This window comes from Neoarius graeffei, chromosome 11, assembly GCF_027579695.1.
Source record: "Neoarius graeffei isolate fNeoGra1 chromosome 11, fNeoGra1.pri, whole genome shotgun sequence".
Lineage (NCBI taxonomy): Eukaryota > Metazoa > Chordata > Actinopteri > Siluriformes > Ariidae > Neoarius > Neoarius graeffei.
This window is the reverse complement of record NC_083579.1, coordinates 47,398,825-47,415,231: the sequence shown is the minus strand read 5'-3', so window position 1 is coordinate 47,415,231 and position 16,407 is coordinate 47,398,825. Positions and strand designations below refer to the sequence as shown.

The window sequence follows — 16,407 nt, the reverse complement described above, 5'->3', positions numbered from 1 at the left end:
GGAACATGTGTGTATGACCCTCGAACAAGAGAAAAGAACACTAAAACGACAACTGGCCGAAGCTCAAAGGAGAGCAGAAAGCGCGGAGAGTAGCCTCGTGGGCCTGAGAGCCACACAAGATGAACTAAAGCGCGAAATAGAATACCTCAGAGAAGAAGTGACGCAAGCACGTCGCTCAGATGAGGGATCGGCCAAACCCTCCCAAGAACAGAGTTCCGCTCTGGAGGAGGAAGAACCTGAGCTTAGAACGGTAGATCAGACACCGCACTCAAGCTCAACTCGCGTGAAAGTCGCGCGATCGCCACCTCGTGGCGCTGGGAGTTTTTACTTTACTCCCCACTACACCCCCTCGCGCGTCAATATCGCTGCAGCCTCTAGCCCGCAGAAAACGCCGCGCTACGTACCCTCAGACTCCTCTGACGGAGAGGCCGCCTACAAGCCGAAACGCAGACATAGGCGATATGAGAGCAGCTCAAATAGCGAAGACAGCGAGGACCCCTACGGGTCAAAATCAAAACGCCTCGTCGCAGAACGCAAAACTAGGATCCGCCAAATCGACGTCCTTGCAAAAGACATAGAGCGTTTTGAGCCGGAAAATCATAGACACCGAAGCGTTAATGATTATTTCCGGGAAATCGAGCGTAGCCTCCTGGACCTGCCAGAGGCTACGTCGCATGAAAAGGCCAGACTAGTCTGGAAAACTTTAGGTAGCGGCGTACGAGCATTCGTTGAGACCTTACCGCAGTCAGTCCTCGACAACTACAAGAAGATACGCAAGTACTTGAAAGAGGAATACTCGTTGTACGAGGACGAGACTGCTGCGACGATGGGTGCCATTCTGATCAGACAGAAACGAAGCGAACACCCTCGCGAGTACTACCGTCGGCTCCGTGCAGCGTACTTTCAGGGCAGAAGCGAGCCCGGGCTAGAGGAAGATCGCAACTTCAAGTCCCTCTTCCTCCATAACCTTCACCCGTGCATCCGTAACCAAGTAACACTCGCGTGTCGCCAGCGCCCCCATACTATGAGAGAAATGCGTCGCACCGCACAACTAACGTGGGAGACGTTCGTCCGACCCACAGACCGCCACGAGGACGATCCCAGAGTCCTCAGCCTATATGAGCAGGAAGATCAGTCCTTAGGCCTAGAAGGGGGTGAAGCCCCAAACCGCGGGCCCCCTTGGGCGAACCCAAACCCCGGCCACCAGACGTCGAGTCAACCCAAAGGTAACTGGAAAGTTCGACAAGCTGGAGCCAAGGGGGAACAGGGCCCCAACGCCAAAGGGCAAGGTAACCGCAAACCTGGCAGTCACGGCCCTAAATCTCAGAATAGCGGACAGTCAAGGCCCCATCGCAACTCCTCTCGAAGGGAGCGGAGCCCTAAGCTAGCTACCGCTAAACAAGCCAACCAAGAGCCGCTTGGGATGGCAGAACTGAGGGCTGAATTAGCACGGATTAAACAAGCCAACCAAGAGCCGCTTGGGATGGCAGAACTGAGGACCGAATTAGCACGAGTTAAACAACTGCTGAGCAATAAGAACAGGAAGGGTAAGCCGAGCAAGGACAGGGACGAACCGTCAGCATGACTAGGCCGGGACCCATCCCCACCACCACCGCGTGTCTACCTCGTGGGGTGGGGAAAGGACCCCTGCCCAATAGGCAGCGATGAGTTGAAACCACCCCCTCCGTTAGTGAAGCCTGACCCGCAGGATGCACCCCTGACGCAGTTTCTTGGAGATTTGGTTAGGAAAGGCAACGCCAAGCGTATCTATACCCCAGTTGTGGTAGAAGGCAACGTTTCCCTCCAAGCTCTCTTAGATACCGGGTCAAAAATCACCCTGATGTGTTCCAAAGTCTTCGCAGAGGTTTCTGATGCGCGGCGCGCGCAAGGTAGACCCATCAGAACCGAACGTTGTGACGTCAACTTGGTTAGCTTCACCCAGAATCAAGCCCCAGTAACAACCATTGCATGGTTAGAACTCACCTTCCAGGGCATGTCCATCACTCACCCCACTTACATCTGCTCTGTTGGGGTAGAACCGTTCCTCATTGGCCAAGACCTACTAGATAGGCTAGCGCCCCTCATTGACTGTCGTCGTGGGCAACTGTGGGCCCAGGTCGCGTCCCCACAGACCCCAGATCCTCGTCGTCACGATCGAGCCTGTTGCGATGAAGTTAGCGTGGAGGCTACTCCACTGATAGCTGAGTCAGGGCAGGTCCCCGAGAACCTCGAGACCACTCCGCTCCACCCTGAGCCGAGTCAAGACGCACCAAACTCAACCGACACTCCTCTCAACCGCAACGCGCTTGATGGCCACCCGTCTTTCCTTTGCTTTCTTGGCGAATCTGCCCCAACCAGGTACTACCCCTGGATATCTGGCAACATTGCTGTCAACGGCGTCACGGCACCTGGCGTCAGGTTAGCGCTTTGGTCAGAGAAGTCAGCCATCAGCCAAACGTGGTTCGACATAGTGCGTCAGAGCACTCCTTCCCCTGTCTTTGTGCAGAAGAGCCACCGGCTACTGTCAGCCGAACAACCCCAGAGCCCCATCAAAGCCACAGGCGTCTGCGCCGTGTCGCTCGCCATCGGTCAGAGAGAATTCCTTCATTTCTTGAGTGTCGTCCCCGGACTTCCTGACCCACTGGTCATTGGGGCAGACATCTTGGTCAGACTGGGAGCCCAACTGGACCTAGTCAACCGGGTCATCTGGACCCAAGCCGACGCTGCTAAGCACCCGTTCCAAGCTGACCTGGAACAAATGCGGTCAGGACAAACGATTCCCCAAGCCTGCCATGTCGCTAGCGAATTTGACATTGTCATTCCCGCTAGGACTGCTGGTTCCCCTCTTAAGCTGGTCATCATGAAAGACCAACAGTTTCGTAGCTCCCAGGCGTTCTTCCAGCCTCTCAGATTCTTCATGGAGCTCGATTTAGCCGTGTGTGGGACTCCGCTGCTTGAAGTGAGTCATCGTTCCGCTTACCTCCTGGTTCAAAACTCCACGCGGGACGCCATCACGATCCCCGCCCGTCGGCCTTTAGGCCTTCTGATAGACCAGGCATTCCATGACTTTGAACTCACCATTCCAGTCATCGGTGAGCTGCCAACGCCGGACACTCATTCCGATCCAGTGGAACCTCCCTGGATCACTCTTCCTTTCCACATGATCCACGTCGAACCTCACGACATGCTTCGCGACGAGCGCATAGTCATGACCAGAACTGACACCCCGAAACACATGCTGGTGTATGCTCTTGCCACGCAATCGAGCAACGACACCCCTGCAACTGAGGTCGTTGATTCAGCTCTAGGTGAACCGTACCCAGGCTTTGAACGAGAAGTTCAACAACAGCTGGTGAAAGCTGACAGCCTGACCACGGACGCCCAGAGACGACAGCTCCGTGAACTGTTCTACGACTTCAAGGCGATCTGGGCGCGAGATTCCAATGACTGCGGAGTCACGGACATCCACACCGTCCGAATCCCAACAGATCCGAACGCTCCACCGACGTTCGTGCGGCAATACAAAATCCCGTTAGCCGCATACGACTCAATACAAGAAACACTGGACACTCTGCTGGAAAAGCAGATCATTCGTGAGTGTAACTCGACTTACAACTCCCCCTTGTGGCCGGTGCTGAAACCGAACGGCAAGTGGCGTCTCACCATTGACTATAGGCAGCTGAACAAGCAAGTGCCCTTGTCAAGATGGCCCATGATCCATCTGGATCAAGAACTTGCCAAGGTGAAGGGTGCAAAGTTCTTCTCCACCGCCGACGTGGCGAGTGGATTCTGGACCATGCGCGTGGATCCAGCTGACCAGCACAAGCTGGCCTTTTCCTTTGGGAACCGCCAGCTAACTTTCAACCGATGTCCGTTCGGCTACGCGAACTCCCCCGCTGAATTCAACATCTTCTTGCATAAGGCAATGAGCGATGCCGCAGCTCGTGGCAACTTGATCTATGTCGATGACATCCTCATTAGGTCACAGACTTTTGATGCACACCTCGAAGAGATACGCCATGTTCTGTCTCAGCTGTCCAGAGCAGGAGCGAAGCTCTCTGTCACCAAAGGGCAGTGGTGTCGCACCAAAGTTGAATACGTTGGACTGTGCGTCGGGCCAGATGGCATTGAACCCCAGTCAGGGAGGGTGCGGGCTATCCAAGACATCAAAGCCCCATCCAACGTACCCGAACTCAGGAGCTTCTTAGGGGTCTGCAACTACTCCCGACAGTTCATTGAGGACTACGCGGAGATAGCACGACCGCTCACCGAGCTCCTCCGGAAGGATAAACCCTTCCAGTGGAGTGAGCCTCAAGAACTCGCGTTCAAGAGCATGAAGCAGAAGCTCTGCTCTGCTCCCTGCCTCGCGTATCCCGACAAAGACAAACCGTTCTTCTTGGAGGCTAGTTTCTCCACCCACTGCCTGAGCGCTGCACTGTCACAGCAGCATGACAAAGATCGCCGTGTCGTAGCATACGCCAGTCGGTCCCTCAGTGCTGTGGAGTTGAAATTTTCAGACTGCGAAAAAGCCCTGCTGGCCACGGTCTGGGCCGTTGAACACTTTCGCAGTTACATTGGTGGCCAGAAGGTGGTGATAGAGACCAATCATCAACCGGTCTCGTTCTTGAACAGCCAGAGGCTGAGAGAGGGAAGAGTTTCGAACAGTCGCATCGCAGCTTGGATGATGGCATTACAGGGCTACGACGTCGAGGTGAAGTACGCCCAGAACCACAAGATGGCGCTTGGCCGAGGCCTGGCGGAATGCCAGCATTGCGACTGCGAGAATAGTCCGGATCAAACCGAACTAACAACCGTACCTGCTCTCCCCTCCGACCACCACTACTATGACGAGAACGTCTGCAAAGACCTCCCCACCGCTTACATAGATGGATGCTCATTCCATCATGAATGCAAAGTGCAAGCCGGTGTCGGTATCATATGGGCGAACGGCCCTATACAAGGGAAATACCAACATCGACTCGGGGCTAAGACTAGCCAATATGCGGAGGTAGCAGCCGTGCTCATCGTCCTGCAACAAGCTGCCCGTGAGAACATCAAGCGGTTAGTCCTCTGCTCTGATTCAAATTATGCCAGGCATAGCTTCGTCTCACACTTTCCCTCGTGGAAGGTGCGGGACATGAAAAACGCAAGGGGCAAGGAAGTGAAACACTCCGAACTCTTCCTAGCATGCGATCGACTCGTAACCGAACAGGGAATGTGCGTCTATTGGAAGAAGGTGAAGGGACATTCTCAAGTCCCAGGACCTGACAAAGTCGGTAACGATGAGGCAGATGGCCTCGCCAAAGCGGGAGCCGTGGACGGCCCCCTTTGGGAATTCCAGCCGTCATGGCTTCCCGAGACGCCACGCCATAACGTAACCGCGATTACTCGCCGACAGGCTAGAGCAGGTCAAACTGACGCAGTACCCCAAGCAGGAACCGTGCAACTCGGCCGACTGCCCCAGGACGCCGACCTGGTGTCTATGCAGGAAAGGGATCCCGTGATCCACCAAATCCGTAAGTTCCTTGCGGACCCCGTGGCGTCCCCAATTTCCCCACAAGAGTTGCAACAGTCCCGAGACTTAAACCACCTTCACAATCTCAAAAACGGCTTAAAACTCGAGGAAGGACTCCTGGTGTACACACCACGCAACCAGGGACCTCCCCGGTGGGTCGTGCCCACAGATCATAGGGGGGTCATGTTGCAGTACGCTCACGACAGCCCGTGCGGGGGCCATAGGAACGCTCAGGCGACCTACCAGACACTCCAACAGATTGTCTATTGGCCCTTCATGATTCAGGACGTTACTGAGTATGTCAAAGGGTGCTTGATTTGCTGCCAATTCCGACCAGCCCAACCGTTGAACCGCGCCCCACTGCAAAGCAAAGGCATCTCATTCCCCTGGTCTAATCTCCAGATAGACTGGGTCGGACCGGTGCCGAAATCAGCTCGAGGTAATAAGTATCTCCTGACCGTCACTTGCGCGTTCACGAAGTGGGTGGAATGCTTGCCCGCCCCAAACGAAACCGCAGAGACCACCGCTCTCCTTCTTATGAACCATGTGTTCAGCCGTTGGGGCTTGCCCCTATCCATTGATTCCGACCGAGGTACTCATTTCACCGCAGAGGTCATGAGAGTGTTGTGGGAGATGCTCGGAGTCGAGGCAAAATTCCACATCGCGTATCATCCTCAGTCTTCCGGTCAGGTCGAACGCGCCAACCAAACCATCGTGAGCATGCTTCGCAAGTATGTGAGTCACCATGGCAAAGATTGGGACATCAAACTCCCTCTGGTGCTGATGGCCATTCGGTCCACTCCTCACCGCACCACCGGAGTCACCCCGTTCGAAATGATGACTGGCCGTGAAATGGTTCTTCCCTTACACCTCCTCTACCGACCAGAGGACCTAAGCGTCGCCACTGCGTACACCGCACACCAGTATGTCACCGACTTGCAACGCCACTTGCAGGCCACATTTGCGTGGGCCCAGGAACACCTCGAAAAGAGTGCGAAAGGACAGAAAGCTTACTACGACAGAAAGGCGACACACCGTGAGTACGAAGTAGGCGACAGAGTCCTATACTTCAATTTCACCAAACCGGTAGGAGTAGCCAGAAAATTCTTACCCCGTTGGTCCGGTCCTTTCGAAATCGTCGGTAAACTGTCCCCCGTCGCCTACCGCATCAAAACTTCGAAGCCCAGCCAGGCGCCTTCGTATAGATGGGTCCATAGCAACCAAATAAAGCTTTTTGAGCAGTCCACACTCCATAGGGGGGTGGACAAACAATAAGTTATAGCCTGCCCAACTTAGTTGCATGCCTCTCAATCCATAAGCGTGCATCTATAAGTAACCACCCTCGTTATCACTCAAATCGGAATAACAAACTCCTGTATGTTGCAGAATGGCCCCTCTCTGGATCCTCGGTATCTTCCTAGTCCTGCAGACCACATTGGCCGGTAACATAGTGGAACCAGGTCCGCCGAGTGGCATTGTTCTCCAAGATGCCCCAGGACTGCTCCTCACCAATTGCCGCGTCCATACCCAGCGCGTGTACACCCGCCTCGATCCTTGGGACGTGTACCGTAAGCATTTTAGATCGCCCACACAAACAAACCTCGAAACCGGGCCTGACTCCGAGATTGGGTCCAACATCGAACACGCCAAGCGTACCACAGTTCACATGCTCGAACAGTTACAGAAGTTCATAGTCACTGAGGAGGAACTCAGCGGCAAAACACGCCCTAAACGGTTCCTCGGAGGACTACTTACTGCTGCATCCGCCATTGGCTCTCTGTTCTCAATGGGCCTCTCTGCCGTTAACACCGTTAGCCTAACCGCGGTCAAACGAGAAATGAACATTCTTAAGGAAGAAATGCCAGAAATCCAGGGTAGACTACTAACTCAACAGGAGGAGCTGCAGGGCCTAGGCAAAACCCTGCAGGGAACCATACTAACCGTTAACATGCATTCTACATTAATCAAGAACACCGTACATGCCGTAGACAGGCTAGCGACAATCATGAGAAGCGAGGTCAAGTACGTCCGAGTAATCCGAGACCTAATGCAGGACCTGATGAGAGAAGTAAGTAGCTCTCTCAGCACCCTGAGTGGAGGTAAAATCCCACCATATTTGATACCCCTCAGCATGGTTGACAGCATACTCCGATCTACTACCACGACTAACGTTTACTCATCACAGATTCATCTGGCTTATAGTCTTGGCAGTGCTATCCCCATTTTTGTGAACCCTCAAAACCTAGAAATAGGCTTCATCCTCAATCTCCCCGTTATTGAACGGCAAAACATATACAGAATCAAATCTGTCCTTAATGTAGGTTTCTGGAACAACGACGTACGTTTGCAGACACCTTCCACCATAGCCTATCACGATGACAACCCCTCTATCTACCTCGTCCCTAATTTAGACATGTGCACCTCTACCAAAGATATCCACTGGGTCTGCCCCAGCAATCCCTTTATCCGAGACACCACAGACCGTCTCTGTGGATTGACAAAAGTCCCCGAGCAGAAGTGTGCAGGCAAATTGTCTATTAAAGATGAAGGAATAGGAACTAGAGTAGAAAGAGCTGGTAATCGGTGGCTAATCAACACTCCCCAAACTGAGATTCTGGTATCATATGATCAACATAACACTGCCACTAGAATGAAGATACCTAACGAAACCTCTCTCCTAAGTGTCCCACTTGGAGCCACTGTTCACGTGGGTGACATCACCCTCCATCACCTTAGCGCTGACCAGTATGAGACCGAGATAGAAATGCCCGATGCCTTCCCAGGTCACGAACTTGAGATAAACTCCACCCTCCAAGCACAACTACTGCTGGAAGGGACCAAAACCGTGCAATTCGATCTTAAGCCCACTGGCATCGCTACCACTTTCTTGAATAACCGCGCAAACCCTTCTTCCGATCAAGGATCTTTAATAAGCCGAATTGCGCTGGGATTTCTAGCTAGCGGTTGGGTTATCACAGTCTTCATAGCCATCACTCTACATAGGTACATACTGACACTACACCGCAAACTGGACAAAATGATCTACGCACCTGAGAAATTAGATCGTGGCATTGTCCGATTCTCCATCAGGCCTAAGGCCTCCACTAACTTTCTTGAAGAGTAGGCTTGCTAACACGCTAACTAACCCCTCTTTTCCATTTTCCTTTATGGAGTTTTGATTATTTTTGTTTGCTGTGTGAAATATTGTATGTAGAAGGTAGTTAAGTAGCCATAGTGTAATTGTTTTCATGTCCAAGTGCCTATGCTTTCATGCCCAAGTGCCTATGCATCTTATGGACTGTATGAAATGAATTGAACTGTTGAACTGTGTCTGAAAGACTTTTCACAGAAAGGACCCTTGGAACTACCTCATTGTGGAACTACCTCATTGTGGAACTACCTCATTGTGGATTACTAGGGACCGTGGGCCGCAGACTAAACACCATGTGCCCATAGGGTATCACTCCTTTCAGCGCCTATGGCCAAGGGGGGAATGTTGGTAACTCGCCAGCGCCCCCTATAACGATCCCACAATTTCCTTGCGCGCTCCACCCGGATGTGACGTGAAGTGGAACTGCTTTAACTGTATCGAGAGCGCCTCGATTCGCTCTCTCATGTTCTGACTACTGGAGTGGTCGGACGGACTGTAGGCACGCTCGCCTACAGTGTTGAGACTAACCGCTATTGTCTGAGAACAGCCTGTTCAAATTAGTTTCGGCCGAACTTTTGAACGACCCGCTAAGTTTCAGCGATATAGTGGTTTTGATTCTAAACCTTTGCAAAGTTTAACTACAGTTAAGTAGTTTTCCACGCTAAGAGGCATTTGCGGACAGCTTCGCTCCTCTCAGCCTTTTTCTCGTCGACGCATCACCGGAGGTTTCTCCTGAAGCACCGTGGGCCAGCTAGGCCTTCATCTCCCTGCTTCGTTAGCCGTGGTTGGACGCAACGCGCCGCTAACCTCCTCTCCTCGGACTGCGACCCTCAGCGCGGACATCGGAGAAAGAACTTCCATCGCATTGAGTAGGCACTTGGGCAAATTTTTAATTTGTAGCTTATTCAGATGGTTGTTAGGGTCATGTTTAAGCTTTGAGCTATTTAGCATACCCGCTCAGACACGGAAGGTGTTTGTTTGTTTTTATTGTTTGTTTGTTTGTTTTTATTGTTTGTTTGTTTTTATTGTTTGTTTTGGTTCTGTTTTTTTTTTTCCTTGAACTTGTTAGACAGGGTATCTTGCATGATATCTTTCCTTAACTCCATTGCTAGCTTCTCTATCTGATTAGCAGCGCAGCGACAAGTTTGTTATTTTAAGCTCCGAGGCTAGACCGCTACAAGGCCTAGTTCTCTCCATCCAACACATATACACACTCTCTCACACTCTTTCTCTCTCTCTCTCTCTCGCGTTGAGTTCTTTGCCTAGATAGTCTGTTGGAAATTGTTGTTAAGTGCAGTGTTTGGATCCAGCTGTAGCGTGGTCAGATTCTCCTTAGCAACTTATTGCTAGCTACCTCAGGGTGATACGCTAGCTGGTAGGCTTGTGTTCTCGACTAGGCCTGCAGGCGCCATTTTTCCGACGCCATTTTGATACCTTCCTCATTGAGTTACCTGTGATGCGACACCTAGGCACTGACCGCCATTTTGTTTAAGCATTGCCAGAGTGGCTAGCATTAGCATCTGCCCACAGATACCTACACAAAGCACACATTAGCCACAGAGCTAATCCTTTGTTCTATTTAGCTAACATTCCTTTGTTTTAGCTAACATTCCTTTGTTTTAGCTAACGACAAGCTAGGTCACACACACACACACACACACGCATCGGCTTGCCCTAGCCTCACACACACGCACACACAAGGGATTCTTTTCTTTTTTTTTTCCTTCTATCTCTTTCTCTCTCTCTTTCCCTCAAATTTATAGTCCAGGTGTAATTGTTCCATTGTTTTGTCTTGTTATTACCTTTGCTGACATTGAATGTATTTTGAGTTTATTATTATTAGTGAGTAGTAGACAAATAAAAGCTAATAAAATTGAATTGCATTTTACTTGTTCCTGTTGTTTATTCACAAGGTCAACTATTTAGAACTCCTTTTTCCTTCAGAATTTAGCTTTTGTATACAACTGGGTTTCCCATCTAATACAGAGCTACCATTAATCTTGAGTGTAACCATTCACGGTGAGTATTAAGATTAATAATTTAAGATTTTATGAGACTGATCTTTATTTATAAATTGATTAATTTAATTATCAATTATCACATAATTTATAATTTAATTAATCCCAATTCAACCTACAGCGCTAACCACTACACCACCGTGCCGCCCACTGAAACTCATAGTAAATTAAATTGATTGCTTCACTGTGTTAACTTACTACGATTTTCAGTGAACAAAAATTTTTTAGGCAGTCCAGTTACTAACTTAAAACAACAAATTTTTTTTTTTTTACAGTGCAAGCTGTCCTCCCCTTTCCTATTTCAAACTTTTATCAGAGTCTTCTCACCTTGATAACATCTTGCTGAGCGACATCATGATCCAGTTTTTTCTCCTCTTTCTCTTTCTTGGTTTCCTTTATAGACTCATTCTGACCTTCATCATCATCATCGTCCTTGTGAACCTGGGGAACCAGTGGGAAAGAGGCCATGCCTAGCAGCCAGGAAAACATGTTGTCCAGATTCTCCTACACAACACAAACACAATCCAAGATTTTGCATTTTCCTCTCTCTTTATACACAGTATGTTCTCTTTGCTTAAAAAATTATAATGGTGAGAAGGCAGCACAAACAGCAAAACATTCTTTTGGAATGAATCTTTCATACCAAAAGTTGTGCTTTTATTTCGAATCGAAACCATTTTTGTTATTTGCCCCGCACCTCATCTTCAGTGGAAACTAGCAACGCTCGCAGGGCACGCACAGCTGCAGACATTACACCCTCCACGCTGTCGTCCAGAGAGAACCGCAGCAGAAAGAGGAGGCCAGCATCGAGCAAGCAGGCCAGCACATTGCTTTTTAAGCATGATGAATACTCGCCAGCACGGGCCTGGGGAAACAGGCACACTGAACATGAAAGAGTGAACTGAGATTAAAAAATAAATAAATAAATAAATAAAAATTCTAGATAATTATCGATATTATAGTTCTATAAATAAGAAAATTAAAAAAGACAAATAACATACAACAAAGATTTGTGTGAAAAATAAATCCCTTATTCTATAACCTTGTAAAACACTCTACTGTACCATCTCAGCTAATTCATTCTCATTATCTCTAGCCGCTTGATCCTGTTCTACAGGGTCGCAGGCAAGCTGGAGCCTATCCCAGCTGACTACGGGCGAAAGGCGGGATACACCCTGGACAAGTCGCCAGGTCATCACAGGGCTGACACATAGACACAGACAACCATTCACACTCACATTCACACCTACGGTCAATTTAGAGTCACCAGTTAACCTAACCTGCATGTCTTTGGGCTGTGGGGGAAACCGGAGCACCCGGAGGAAACCCACGCGGACACGGGGAGAACATGCAAACTCCACACAGAAAGGCCCTCGCCGGCCACGGGGCTCAAACCCGGACCTTCTTGCTGTGAGGCGACAGCGCTAACCACTACACCACCGTGCCGCCCCTCTACTGTACCAATCAAATCTAATTTAAAACAGTCAATTTTCTTACTTTCACCCCTGATAATTATAACCAGAACATCAAGGACGTAGTAGCTCATCTGGCCTGCCATCAAAACAACCATGACTACCAAAACAACAAACAGAACTGAAATGTGACAATGTGACAGAAAACCAACCTCCACGACAAATTGTTTACAACAGGAACATCAACAAATGACCAAGTTTTGCTCCCCAAAGGAAGATCTACCCAAAACATCGATCAGAACTGAAACTGGATGAGAAATGAGTGGAGAGATACAATTCTAGTGAAAAGTCCGAAAACTTAAGGTGACCTAATTAGCAGTTTGTTAGCAAAAATTTGACAATACAATGACCGAGTGTTGTGCAAAAGTTCTAGTTCTTTCAAATAAAACAATCAGAACTGAAATTCGCTGAAAATTGAGGGAGGAGATATGCTTTAACTGAAAATAAACAGAGTTGTAAACAAATTGTTTATAACAGGAAAATCAACAAACAAACGACCAAGTTTTGTTCCTCAAAGGAAGAGCTATCCAAATCAGAACTGGAATCGGATGAGAAATGAGAGAGGAGATAAAATTCTAGTGAGAGACCTGGAAAATTTGTTAATTTGGCCTAATTATTAACTCATTATCAAAAAATTTGACAAAACAACGAACAAGTTTTGTGCAGAGTAATGAGTTCTTTCAAACAAAACAATCGGAACGTATACATGTCAAGTTATATGGTTTCCCCGTATTTTGTACGGGAAAATGCAATTTTTTGGCTAATACGGCGTACACTGATTTTCATATGGGAAAATTACGTTTTATTTCAGATTTGTTTCTGTTACTCCAAGAATTTTCTTAGCATCCACCATTTATTTTTTCAAACACGCATGCCCAATGAAACGGAACTATTTTCGATTTATGTAGTTTTATAGTTGCACGTGGTTCTCTCGGTCATTTAAGTCCATCGGCTTGGACTGCCCAGACTTCTGAGATGGCTGCAGAAGTTATGTTCTGCCAATTTCTCATGGAATACAACATCCCCCCCAACTGTGGCAGGCCATTTTTCACAGCTAGCAAAAAAAAAAAAAAAAAAAACGTTTCCCGATTCAAAGACTGCACAGGTAAGGATTTGTGGGTTTTATTTATTTATTTTTTACTGTTTGCATGTAGGAAAGCTTCCTCCATTATCATGATAATTTAGGGAGGTGATACTGGGAGTTGCCGTTTATACAACGGCAACTGTAGTTACCCGGCGATTTCTGGTTTTCCTTCCCTAAACATTTTAATTGCTGATAGACATTATACGTAGACACAGATGACCAACACTCGTTACTACCATCAGTTGTCAGTAAACTGGAAAAGTATTGAATGAAGAGTAATGGTGGTAACGACCGTTGGTAACCTGTCTCTAAAATGTGTAGGAGGAGATGGAAGCAATTTAACACCATCTACATGTTTGCTGTGCTCTGATTTTCTTTTATTGGCCAGGAAAATAATAGCTGTATATTGGGGAAAGGTCTTCGATGTAAAAACTGCTCTGGGTGTTGCCAGGTTTCCAATGCTGAAACAACTTTTTACTGCTTTGCTGTGCCTCCCACATAGCAATGCAGGTAGTGAGAGGGCTTTTTCATTGGTTAGGAAAATTCATACTGAGGACAGAAAAAATCTGGCTGCAGACACATTAACTGCATATCTGCAAATTAAAATGAACTGTGATGAGGAGCTCCAACTGCTACCCAAGCAGTGATTATTATAGCTAGTGCCAAACCTGCAACATCTTTGTACAACAAAGAACACTCCAAAAAGGAATAAAGATTTAAATTCTTGTTATAAATTACTGGGAAGATTTTCAATTTAACTTCATAATTTATTAATATTTTCACTTATCCTTGTTTACATAATATACTTGATGTGGTTCAGTCATCTTTAGTTGGATCGAACACTGCTTGCAGTGTCAACACTTTTTTCTCAATGGAACTTTTACTAACCTTCATTTACTGTTGACATGATTATATATAATTTATTACATGTAACCTACTATTTTAATTAACATACCTACTTAGTACTGCTGTTATATTTCAAGTAATTTTCTTTGGTGGAATGTAATATTGTAGGTGAGGTCAACACTTGTCAAATAGAACTTTGTGTAATTTTTATGAACTATTTAATATTAATACATTTTATTTGCAAAATTTACATCAATAATTTTGTAAGGGCATGGGGAACTAAAGGGTGACATGTATGGGAACAGGAATCCATGGAGAACATATCTGTGAAGAAACTCAGTCGTCCAGGCACATAGTAATCTGTATTACTATGTGCCTGGACAACTGAGTTTCTTCACAGATATGTTTCTGCGCACTTTGGGATGAGATCCCTTCGACTGGTGCGGGAGTATGAGAGGACTTCCAGAAAACTGGCAGACATCTTAGCCAGAGTGGATCGTTCATTTTTGTCAACCTGGAACGACCATCATTGAACAGAGGTGGGTGTCTATGACATCTTATCAGCCGCCCACAATGCAGCCATCAGCATTCTGATTCGGATTCTATGATGATCCATGAGAGAATAAATACTGGATACTCCCTAGTAGTCAGACAGAACTGAGGATGCCTTTCGGAGGAGAGGCGAAACGTTTTCAAGAATCGTCAAGCAAGTCCAGTTGCTCTCTTCAACCAACCACAGAATCCATGGAGAACTGACTCAGGAGATACGATTTAACTGAATTGTGGACGACGGACGGACGACGGATGCCACGCCATGGCAACAGTTCATCCGCCTTAAAGCTAGATGAGTTAAATAATACTCATCATTCCTTAGCCTTATTTAGCTCAGGCGAGGGCGCCGAGTACGTGCTTCCTCAATGCTGCTTTCACCATCATCACAATTACCGGAAGCCAATTTGTAATTTAAGTACATTTATATTTGAAAGCTTGGCTGCATTCTCCAGCAAAGCTTTTCTTTTCATGTGCTTTCTCTGCACCACTTTTTCTCCAACATTGCATTGTCTACAGGTACTTTGTGTCCAAAAACACAGAATTTTGCAGACTGAACTAACAGTCTCTGTGTGATAGTCATGTAAAAACCCACTTGAAGACCTCCTAATGGCCGGTTTGCTCCTCGGTGCAACCTTTAAAAGACTCAACTGACTCATGAAGCAGTTTGTTCAGGGTCAGAACAGCACACTTCGCACAGCACTATGAAGTCAATATGATATATGAGAGAATCTCAGGCACTCCAGTGCGTTTTGTTCCACTCAATTACAAGCAAGGATTTTTTCCCACTACATGTTTTTTCTTTTTGTGATTTGTAGCTATACTCTGAAACAGCTGAAGGCAATTTAACAAAAGTCAACTGAAGTGACTTTATTGATTTACCTTTGACAGAATGTGGGCCAAAGTGTTCAGAGCCAGGCTCCTCTGCTGGGTCAGCTGACTGCGAGAGAGGAGAAAAAGCTCCTGCAGCGAGTAGCCCGCCAACTACAACCCAGAAAGGGGGGGGGCAAGAGGAGGTTTGTTATCCGATTTGACAATATGTGAACATGCAGACATATTGAACATTATGACAAGAACAAGCATTTGGGAATTAACTGACCTCTGGCTCCTCCCCGTGATGATGCAGGCCGAGATGAGTGGGTAAGTCTTCCTCGGGGGGCAGAAGGACGCCAGAAAAGTCGAAACGTGCCTGCATGGCCTGACAATTCAACATACACAAAACAGGTCACTGAAGTCAGCCTTTGTAAAGCTAAATATAACCTACAACACTTTGTTTTATTTTTGTTCATACAACATCCACAGCATCAAGCAAAATGCCTTAAAGCAGATACGCAGAACCTTTATTTTTAAATACATTTCTGAGTGGATAGTATCTCTATCCTTGACTCTTGTATGCTGCATAAATGGGAATTAAAAATATATATATTTTTGAGAGTTAAAATCGACCGCAAAGTTGGCATTCGAGCCGCCCCGCTGAGCCAGCCAGCCCTGAGTGTGTGACATCACAGCAGGAACCGGTTTTAAGGCCGAGGCCTTTGACAGCTATAGACCAAAGTCATATAAATAAAAATTTATGGTGAAAGTAAGAAATACTGTTATCGACTTGCTCAACTAAGACTGATTTGACTTCATTGATTGTGGATTGACTCTCATTACAACAGGATAGGTGTTATAACTTATGCAACATACATGAACATGCATGCATTTTCACTGATAAAACGTAAAAGGCTAATTAAATAATCAGATGAACTGAGACAGTCACATTCTGAAGC

At 47.4% G+C, this 16,407-nt stretch overlaps 1 protein-coding gene across 1 annotated transcript in view; it reads right to left on the bottom strand.

Annotated features, from left to right (window-relative positions):
* Positions 1-16,407, bottom strand: part of rpap1 (RNA polymerase II associated protein 1) — a 69,475-nt gene that overhangs the window by 30,419 nt on the left and 22,649 nt on the right. Inside the window, exons 9-12 of the mRNA XM_060934046.1 lie at positions 15,735-15,833; positions 15,518-15,619; positions 11,382-11,549; positions 11,012-11,188 (exon numbers count right to left, since the gene is read on the bottom strand). Coding sequence (XP_060790029.1) covers positions 11,012-11,188; positions 11,382-11,549; positions 15,518-15,619; positions 15,735-15,833 — 546 coding nt within the window. The remainder of the gene's footprint in view (positions 1-11,011; positions 11,189-11,381; positions 11,550-15,517; positions 15,620-15,734; positions 15,834-16,407) is intronic.